This window comes from Coffea arabica, chromosome 4e (assembly GCF_036785885.1).
Source record: "Coffea arabica cultivar ET-39 chromosome 4e, Coffea Arabica ET-39 HiFi, whole genome shotgun sequence".
NCBI lineage: Eukaryota > Viridiplantae > Streptophyta > Magnoliopsida > Gentianales > Rubiaceae > Coffea > Coffea arabica.
Window position 1 is genome coordinate 8451559 of NC_092317.1, and position 10598 is coordinate 8462156.

Consider the following 10598-nt stretch of genomic DNA (forward strand, 5'->3'; position numbering starts at 1 on the left):
TTCCCAAGAGTTACTTTCACGGTCCAAAAAGCCAAGAAAAAATTAAGAAATAAATTCCAAGAAGGAAAGTCGGAAACCTTTTTTTTTTTTTTTTGCCAAGCTGGCTATTCTCATATTTTGTCAAGTTGACATTTTATCTTCGTACCACACGTAAAAAATTAAGTTAAAAGAAAAAGTGCGCTCGTTTATATCTCTGTGGATTTTATTCTTTTCTTTTTTTGGTAACAATTAATTATATAAATCCTTTCACTCAAGCTATTAATGACTTACCTTATACAAGTTTGTATTAATTGTATCTTCTTTATTTTTTGGTCAATCAACTCTTGTCTTTTCTTTTAATCCTCTTCAATCACATTTTCTATTCCTGCTATTGGCTTGATTATTTATTATTATTATTACTAAAATTTGGATAAAATATACTATATTAATGCTCACATAGATAGTTTTTCCCCATGGTAAATCACCAAGTGGGCTATGCCAAAAAAAAAAGTTGGGTATTCTGATTTTTTGCTTATGTTTCTTGGTGGATTTTATTCTTTTTTTGCTAATGATTAATTATAGTTCTTTATTACTTTCTTATTTATAGTAAATGTCAAACAATCAACCAATTACATACTTTATATACATTTATATAATTTATGCCCTATTTTATTTTGTTTTTTAATTCTTTACAATCACGTTCTCTATTCCTATTACTGAATTGATCATTTATTATCATTACTAAAATTTGGATGAACTTTCATTTTTTTCTATCATTCTAATACTTCCTTATTTATAATAAGTTTAAAACTATTAATTCGCTATTTTATATACGTTCACATTGATTATGCTTTTCTTTTTTTAATAAATCAACATTATCTTTTTAAAATTTTCTTGAATTATGTTGAATATATTTCTATTATTGGACTTGATTATTTATTTGTAATTCTAAAGTTTTGACAATGATCATTTTCCAATGAATTTATATTTATCAATTTTAGCATATTACTCATACAAATCCACTTAAATTGTAGAATATGGTCATTTTTTTTTTAAAAAAAATTCTATTGATTTTTATGCTCTCTTTCCATTGGAATTCAATTTAGGTTAAAACGATATCCATGTAAACACAGCATTGCAAAAGTTTTCTCAAATTACTTTTTTGCATTAGCTTTTAATGATTTGGTCAAATAATAAGTTAATTATCGATTAGTTTGCTTTTCAACATTCTTTTTAGGTGTAAAAGAATCAAAACATTAAGTGCATTTACTTCCTGCTATATCTCGTTTATTCGTGTATTGACATACCACCATTACTAAACATAATTAAATCATGAGATAAGATTTGATTGAAACAAATTATTAAGTTGTTAAGAATTAACTATTTTTAATCGATTTAATTTAAATGTTTGTTTTATGCTTAGTATATAAAATTTTATAAAATAGCATTTTTAGTTATTTTATACCAATTTTCGTTAAAAAAAATAAAAACTTTAGAGCATAAAAAGTGCCCATGCAAATGCACGGGTGAACAACGAATTCCTATGAATAACTAGTTCGTTAGGAAGCTACAAAGCTATCAGCCCATACTAAAATTTCCATTTCAGCATATATCCATCTTGGAAATCATGAAGACATTGCATCTACAAACACAAACAGATCTGTAAAAGCAGTGCACCCAGTAAATGTGCAAGTTCAACTAATACAAGTCCAAACCCAACAGCTGAATGACATGAATTAGGTACTTCTGAAATGAATTACAAGAATACCAAATGACATCCAGAAAGATAGAATTAAAGAAACATGTTACACGGGAGAGAAGACAATAAACAGAAAGTTACAACTTAAGGGTGAAATGCCTCCCCCAACAAGCATCATGGTTGTGCAGCTTCCAGGAGTTTCTCATATACCTGTCTAGCAGTCAAATCCTCCACCTGTTTCAAGAACCATAACTAAGTACTTTAATCCAATTAAACGACAAGCAAACTTTACCTAGGGAAACAGTTTCCACCAGATCAATAAAGTCAAGACAATCACACTTTCATAAGCCATTGATGAACAACCTTGTTCAAAAGATCCAAGTACAACACTTGATCTGTATACGACTGTTCATGCCTTACAGGAAATGAATGATGTATGGCACGACAAATTCTCATGTCTCTCAATTACTGGAATAGTGCATGTGGGGTACTTAGGGAGCCCTTGGACATTAATGTTGATTAAACTGAATGAGGACAGTGCCTGCTGGCGAAACAGCTTCTTCTTGTGTCAAAAGCCTTTTTAAATAATTGCACATTGGTGGTATGGGGCGGGATACTTCTTTTAATATGATGTAATGGAGAAGATGCAATTCACTTTTCTCTTCTTCAAGAAGTTGATAATGGTACCATATTTTGGTAAGCATGCATATTTACCAGGGTTTCAATGGTGGCCAAACGGTGGTAAAAATGTGATTTTGGCTGTGCTGATCTAGGATCATTCTAGAATGGTGAATTCCTAAGGGAAAAAGAGAACAGAAAAGAAATTTTCAAATAGGACAAAATTCTACACACAGCACCCAGCTCTTTGCTGCTACATAAAGCCAAACATAATCTTTGGCTAAAGTCATTAAGTTCTAAAGATAGTTTTAGCAGGTCTGAATAGTACAACATGTAATCTGTCTGCAGACACATTGCTTGAAACTAAAAGCTAACAGCTGAGAAATCTATAGGCAATAATAGAAAATAGATTTTGTTTTTTTGCAGTGTTTTGAAGAAAGCATGAAGGGGTCCCTTGTCCAATGAAAGACAGGCCTTGTTCCTAGAGATTTAGTTTCTAAAATATCTTGACTGGAATATGGCTCAAGAACATGAACTAATCATCAACAATTTGGTCAACTAATTCTGCAGGAGGAGCATAATGCAGAAGAAAGTTCAAAGATCAGACACTTTACTTGAATTATCAGCAAAACATAGTGGATAAAATAACAGAATATTTGAGCTCGAATAATTCTGAAAACCCCATTTATACATATGTATGTACGCATAGATGTGTGTGTGTGACGTGCACAAATGTATATATGGACACATCAGGAATCTGAATGTCAACTCACCACAAGAAGCTTTGATTTGCTATTCCAACCCCTTTGAAGAGTCATCTGGCTCAATTTTAATCCCAACACCTGCCACAGAACAAATGTTAATGGCTCAGCCTAGAAAGTGAAGTAGTAAATCAAACTTCTGGCAGCAAAATTCAAAAGCACCTTTCCCATGTGTTCTAGAAGCTCATTGTTTGCCTCTCCTCTTGCTGCAGCTGCAGCTACAGTCACCCGAACATCATCAGCATTTACTCCTACAATCATATTAGGCTCACTATTATTAGTGAAATCAAAATGCAGTATCTAACATCATTTGGGTTCTTATAAAGATACAAATGCTATATACAATTTAAGGTAAAAACAAAAGAAAAGTTCTCCATCCTGGAAACTGATTATTGATTGGGCACTTCCTGGGTTCAGCATTGGATGGTGCAGCACAAAATTCATGCCATCTCATTAAACATCTTGAAAACCAACTCTGTGATCTTTGATGGGTAACGAGCACAAAATAAGAATAATGAACTTTGATTTTTATTTAAAAGTATTTAAGAGAAGGACCTATTGATCACAATAAGTTTTGAAGGACTTGATAACCCTCATAAATTTCAAATAACACAAACTTATGGTCTTCCTTATCAATAGAAGTAAATGCATGAAAGGGATTAAAATGACAAAAATGATATCGAATCCGCATCAAATCACAAGAAAGGAAAAGAACCTTTTTGGCAGAAGTAATTATTAATTTGATTCCTTTTATGCTCTAAATCAAATGAGAGGGTACCTAGGAAAACGTGAGAAAGTTGCAAAGTCGTACCACATCAACCTGTGACACCAGGATTCTACTTTTTTCTTCCCTTATCCTCTTTGTAGGACTGCATAGCCTAGGAACTATATAGCTAATCTGTACAAGGCTAAGGACCTTAAATCACTTATCGACATTATCAACTCTCATGTTTTCAGTTAAAAGCATATTCATCCACATTGTTGAAAATTCAAACGACAAAAAATTTCTTTTTTCTTTCCTTTCCTTCTGTTATGGTGAAGAACACAAGAAATAATCATCAAACAAGTCATGTAAAACAAATATGCACACCAGAGTTCTGTGGAAGGTATAAAAAAGTAAAGCTAACCGATCTAATTTGAGTTAATTAACCAAGATTTAGAGGCTGTATACACAGGGCTTGCAGAATGGACTTCTGCTTTGTAGGAGTTGTGGATTGAACCAGGTAACCGAAGGACTGCATTTCTCCAAATAACGAAGCTCCAACAAACATTAGCCCTCTTCCCTTTTCACTTCTTTTTCTTTTCCCCCTTTGGAAAAGTTATATCTACTCCTACAGCTTTCCCGATTTTCACAATAGAATCCCCGTTGCAATGAAAATAAAAGAACCAAAACAAAACTAGAAGCATCCTTTAGCCAGCTTCTAAAATGCCCTGTTTCCTCCAAAATTTCCCAAACCTCGATGGATCAGCTGTGCCCTCTCAAACTTTTAATTCCTCATTACCCTTCTCTGTTCTGACAATATTAACCTGAAGCCTATCAGCCAATTTCACCACCAATTCTTTTCTAAAATGGCCTTTTTCACTCTCACAAACAAAAAGAACCAGACTTTTGTTGTTTTTTTTCGTTTAAAGAGCAACAGAAAATTTGGTGAATATAAAGTGCCGTCACGGTATTTGAGAATGCAAAAGAGAAAGAAACAAGGTTGAAGGGGGACTTTTGTTGCAAATTGTGCTAGGGGGTATGGAGGGAGGGCAGCCAGAGCAGGGAATTGAAGATTTGGAAGTGGCAATGGGGCAACAAAGGAAGGAAGGGAGCGTGGAAGTGGACCTATGGAGATGAAAGGCCAAAAACCTAGATTTCACTTCTTTCAACATTTTTCTTTGTAAGGACCTTAAAACTTTTAACTTAATCAAAGCGCCAAAACTGATATTAATAAGTGAGCGAATGGACAACAAGTCTAAGTTGGAATAATTAGATGACCATTTTAGCCAAAAAAGAAAAATTAGTCGAGTAACCAGCAGCATGACAATGGAAAAAGCCTAGTTAGCATCTGTTCCATATGCTCTAAATATTCTATTCATGCTTTTGTGCAACCAAGGATTCCTGACTTGGAGATTTCAGAGCATCAGAACTTTGCCAACAACCTCAGGTATGTCAAAGATAGAACGTAATAATCTAATAAATTCATAAATTTACTTGTGATTGCAGAGCGCTGTGCACGATCTTCTACTTCGATGGCTACTTGAACAAGGCCTCCTTCTAACTGTGATATGCATGGTGGCACAGGAGCATCCTAAGTGCTCGCAAACAATGAAATTGATATCTTAGAATATACAGTTTCAGATATAGATTGCCTCTACACAACAGTTCAACAACATTGCGCAGAGTGTCAATCACCAGAAGTGGTAAAATAACCAATATCAAGACTGGAGAATTCTAACTTGCTCAATTTCAGAAAATCCAATCCACCAAAAGAGGAATTCCTAGGGTCTTCAATGTGAATTAAAAACAAGAAACAGAATGTACCATGAGAATTTCCTAAGCACATACCTGTGGATTTGTCTCAGCAGCTATTGAACTGAGTGCCCCGTCAATGACATAAATGAAAGAGGCAGATTCAAGATCTTCTTCTGCTCGATAGCAAACAAAGAGCCCACAAGTAACACAATTCATGCGATACTGCTTCTCCAATTTCCCCTCTCCGCTGAAAACAATTTTATAAATGGAAAAGTTAGTTGGAAAAAGCCACACAGCAATGTTCATCCAGCAGAAGAACTAAGTTCTTAATTCTAGCACTTGAAACAACCCAAAACATTTATAGAGGTAAATTTATGCACAATTTTCAGAATTTATGAACTGGGTGTGCTCTCCTAGGATAACTTGTCAAAGTGGAGACTTTGGTGCATGTTCTTGCACTAAATGATAACTTCATATCACAAACCAAAATAACATCTTCAAAAGCAAATGGCAGACAGAGGGATGCTGGTTATACAATTCAAAAGCACCAGGCAAGCATTCCATACTCACACAGTTAGCATAATCCTCTATGACAGGAGCTTATTAACAATTCGATCAAATTGAAAGTGTCTGATAGGGTCAGCTTTACATTTTAACTATTCACGACATATTTACAGTCAATTGAGATGATAAAAGGCAAGAGGTTATAGTGGCAGTCCATCGAAACATTTTAAAGGCATTCAGAAAATCAAAGAAACGACCAAAATCAATCTATCCATCTTATTTAACAGCAGAAGAGAGTTCAAAAGACCTCGACGCCACTCACATTCCAACTAAAACTCCAAGTTCCACGTTATCCCTTGCGCTTATTCAGATAAATTGGTGAAAGATACTCAAGAACAGAAACTCTAGGATACAAGCTTTTACCGTTTTAAGAGAACTTTTCCAGCCTCTTGTATGTTCAGCCTAGCAAGATACTTCTTCTTGTCCAACACATATGCTTTGTCAGTCTTCCTTTTTGGTATCTTCTGCAATTGAGTATCTATACACATTCTTTAGGCTCGACACACGTTATATTGGAGATACAAACCAAAAACAGAAAAATAAACTTCGATTCATTCTGGGCTGGATTTTGTATTTTATTACTGTATTTTTTGAGGGAAAATTGACTGAGCAATCAAATTCAAAATTGACGGGGTATATAAGAAACGGCGGTTGGCGAAACCTGTAATGAGGACATGAGAGCTGCAGTGCTTGCAATAGTAAACGAATAGGTCAGAATCAGGCCCGTCGGGGGCGGCGTCTTCGCTCGAGTAGGTGTGGGTTGTTCTCTTCGGCATCTCTTATTGTTTCGCGACTTCGGTTCTGAAGTTCAATGTGAGGTTCCCGCCGGTACGCCGGCACGCCAACGGAGAAGAAAGGGGTAGCAGAAAAAATGTCCAAGATTTTTTATACTATTACCGTTTTGATGAATTACACGTTTGGACTTCCCTCGTCCTTTGGAAATCATTTGATATTTGCAAGAATTTTTCTATATTATTCACTGGATACCACCTTTTAATATTTTCCAACTCAATTATATATATATATATATATATATATATATATATATATATATATATATATTACAATCTTCAAGCCAAGTGGAGATTAATACTTTTAATTATTACATTTCAAAGCTTTTTTTGGTTGTTTTCAAAATGATGCAATATACCGGCATGTTGACCCTCGTAAAAATAATGGCCTTGTTTGGAAAACAAGTTTTTTGCCAAATTTGCCTGCTACAAGTTTTTTAAAAACTTTAGTCATCTTCAAAAAATTTTTTAAAGTTTTTAAACTATACATTTCAAAAATTTTTTAAAAACATCTACAATAAATTACAGTAAAGTTTTAGACAAATAGTCAAATACCCAAAAAACTCACTTGCCAAACGGGACCAATGTCTACTTACTTAGTTCTCGAGTTATTGGGGGCAAAAGAAAATGGAAAAAAAGTTGAGGAGTATTTGACCCCTTCGTTAAGTACTATTTATGTATCAATATTAATGAGAGTATTGTTTATACATCGTATCACAAAAAAATGCTTTTAATATCTGAGACAAAAAATAAAAGTTTTTCAAATAAGTTTTTTTCAAATAGAGTTTAATACTTTTGGAATGAATACATTTTAAAACTTTTTTTTTATATGATGCAATATCAGTATGTATATAAGCCTAATATGATATTTAATTAATTTAGTGTTCGGATAGACGGGGAGTAAAGGAAAGATAAGCCAAAAATAAGGAGTAATTAACTTGTTTGACGAGCATTGTTTATGTATGCATTAATGAATTATATACCAATTACTGCATGGAAAAAATACATATTTGCATCATGCAAGCTTTTTACGTGTGCTACGAGAATTTAAACCTAATAGTGAAGTAAATCTAGAAGTGGTATTTCTTTATAGAGCATTGCCATATTATGCAAAATAGATTTCAAAGCCAATAGTTTGAGGCTAGGATTAACTTCATTTGTGGAAGAGATAACTTCGGTTGTGGAAGAAAGAAGCAATAAGGAGTGGTAATAAAATGAGGGAAATGATGGGTTGGGTGGTTGGAGGAAGAGAGTGTAAATAATAGATTTCGAATTCGAGTTCTCCCACTTATATTAAAGTATCGTTTGGATTGAGTGAATAGGGGAAAAGAAAAGGAGAGAAATTGAAAGGATTTGATTTTTGTTGTTTGTATGGTTTTTGAGGAGAAAAGGAAAGGGTCTAGTTGTTTTGTTGAGTTTAAATGTAGGGAAATAAAACTAAATTAATTGAAAGAATTTAAAATTTTTTAAAAGATCATTTTTTTCCTATCTTTTCCAGTAAATTTAAATATAGATTTTCTTTTTTCTTTTTCTTTTCTATTTTTCCTTCTCTTTCTTTCATCCTCTATTATCACACAACTACCGCTACACCGCTATCTCCATCTTCCTCCTGTCACTTGCTACTACCACCCATCACCACCCTCTCTCCCTCCCTCCTCTTTCTCTTTTCCCTTCTCCTTTCCCACTCTTCCTCCCTTCCTCTCTCCCCTTTTCTGCCCCTCTCCCTTTATTCCTCTCTTCCCTGACGATCAGATTTGGTTGCCGAAGAGGAGATCTAATCGCTACCAAATGAGTTTTTGGAGAGAGTTAAAGGGCAAGGGAATAGGAAACTTGGGCTTCCCTGCCCAAGATACTGAGACATGATTCGGTGGGTGGTTTCTTGACTCATTGTGGTTGGAGTTCTGTAATTGGGGATTTTGGTTTGAGCGTGCATTAATAATGTTGCCAATAGTCGTTGATCAAGATTTGAATGTAAGGATTCTAGTCGATTCAAATGTAGCTGTAGAAATTCCTAGAGATGAAAACGATGGTTCTTTCACTAGAGACTCGGTGACCGAGTTAGTTAATAAAGTAATGGTTTGTAAAGATGATTAGATTTTCAGGAATAAGGCAAAGGAGCTGAGTGTGTGTTTGGAGATAAAGATATGCTTAGTAGATACATGAACGGTGTAGGTATATTATCAACAGCTTCATTGAGTATCTTGAAAACCACAAGCCTCTTGGGAAATTAGATAGTAAATTATGATTTTCCCTTTTCTTGGTTGAACGATGGTGAATTATAATTGTAACTTTGAAGGATTAGTTTTGTGAAAAGTTTTGTTGCATTGAGCAATAAATGTTAGTTGTCATTGTTCAATTTTAGGAGTGCATATACATATGATGCCATTATTTCAACTTGTTCGGAGGTGGAGGCGGAGGGGGAAAAGAGAGTGAGAGGTAGGAAAGGAGGGAGAGAGGAGAAGAGGGTGGTGGGGCGTAGTAGTAAAAGGTGGAGGGTGGGGAGGGAAGAAGATCACTCGGGGCTAGATCACGTGGTCTGTGACTGCTTCCGGCACTCACAGGTCGTGGGGTCGAACCTCACTTAACGCCTGGGTGCGGTTGGGGTGGTGCCTTACTCCAGGCGTAGGGGATTAATCGGGCCGCCTTCGGGTCTTGACCCGGACACCCCCGGACACCCCTGTGTTGACAAAAAAAAAAAAAAAAAAAAGAGGAAAGAAGAAGACGGAGGCTGAATAATTTTTAAAAATTTTAAAATTTTGTAAAAACATCGGTGATAGTTAGGTCAAAGGAATTTGAGTATCAAAAATAAAAGGAAAAATAATATAAAGGAAAAAAAATTAAATAATAATGATAATACATCACTTGCATGTCACATACAGGCTACATGTGAAATTTCAAGTTAGTTTAAAATATAAGAGTGTTATATGGACATTTCAAAATCATAAGGTGTCTGGTTAATTTTCGGTAAAACCACAAAGCGGTTTTTCATATTTAACCCTACTAATAACAAAATGCAAAATTACAAGTTTGACATATTTGCTTAATGCCTTTTGATTTTTAAAAACAAAAATACGATAAATGAATATAAAAAGTGTTTGTGCTTTGAAACAAGATAAATAAGAAAAAAAAAAGAGAAAACACCACACACCAATTTTATTTTAAATTTCAAAGTGACATGCGCATTACATGCATCTATTGAAGTTGTTTAATACTCCATTATTCACTGTGAAGATACTTACCATAGTCTCCTATTGAATAGAGAAAATACTCAAGGAGAAAAAGTCTCGTCTTATTGCTTATTTCACAAAAATTTTCAAAGGTATTAAAAAAATGCACATTTTCTTCTTCTCATGTTTTGGCAAAATTGCAAGCACCAGTGCACTATATTACTTTTTACACGAGAGAAAACAACAAAAGAAACAAAATAAAAATTAGATGATAAATTTGGATAAGAAAATTAACTTTTAACTTGTATCAACATTTAAAATTCAAACAAGAGTAATATAAAGAAAAACCAAATGTAGGAATAGTAATTTTAGTATAGGAGATTATTTGACACACTTTAACTCATCCTGAAGTCTCACAACACAAACAAGAGTAACAAAATAAAAGCAAAAACATGAAAATATATTTGCATAAGGAAAGTAATATTAAAATTAACTCATTTTAATGTCGTTAAATGCTCAAAGAAAAGAATATATATGAATTAGAGCTTAATTTGGCAACAA

General features: G+C 34.0%; 1 protein-coding gene across 2 annotated transcripts; it reads right to left on the reverse strand.

Moving 5' to 3' along the window:
• Positions 1-1565: 1565 nt before the first annotated feature.
• On the reverse strand, positions 1566-7054 carry LOC113697916 (UPF0235 protein At5g63440). 2 transcript variants are annotated; one of them, XM_027217532.2, is made up of 7 exons: positions 6741-7054; positions 6443-6543; positions 5609-5762; positions 5255-5351; positions 3220-3308; positions 3070-3138; positions 1566-1912 (listed from the first exon to the last, which is right to left on the reverse strand). In XM_027217532.2, exons 1-7 carry the CDS (start codon positions 6753-6755, stop codon positions 1853-1855), a joined length of 585 nt encoding a protein of 194 aa, XP_027073333.1. In that variant the 5' UTR covers positions 6756-7054; the 3' UTR covers positions 1566-1852. The 2 variants fall into 2 exon arrangements, with proteins under 2 accessions (XP_027073333.1, XP_027073332.1); XM_027217531.2 differs by having other exon boundaries at positions 6443-6557; positions 6741-7053.
• Positions 7055-10598: the final 3544 nt, after the last annotated feature.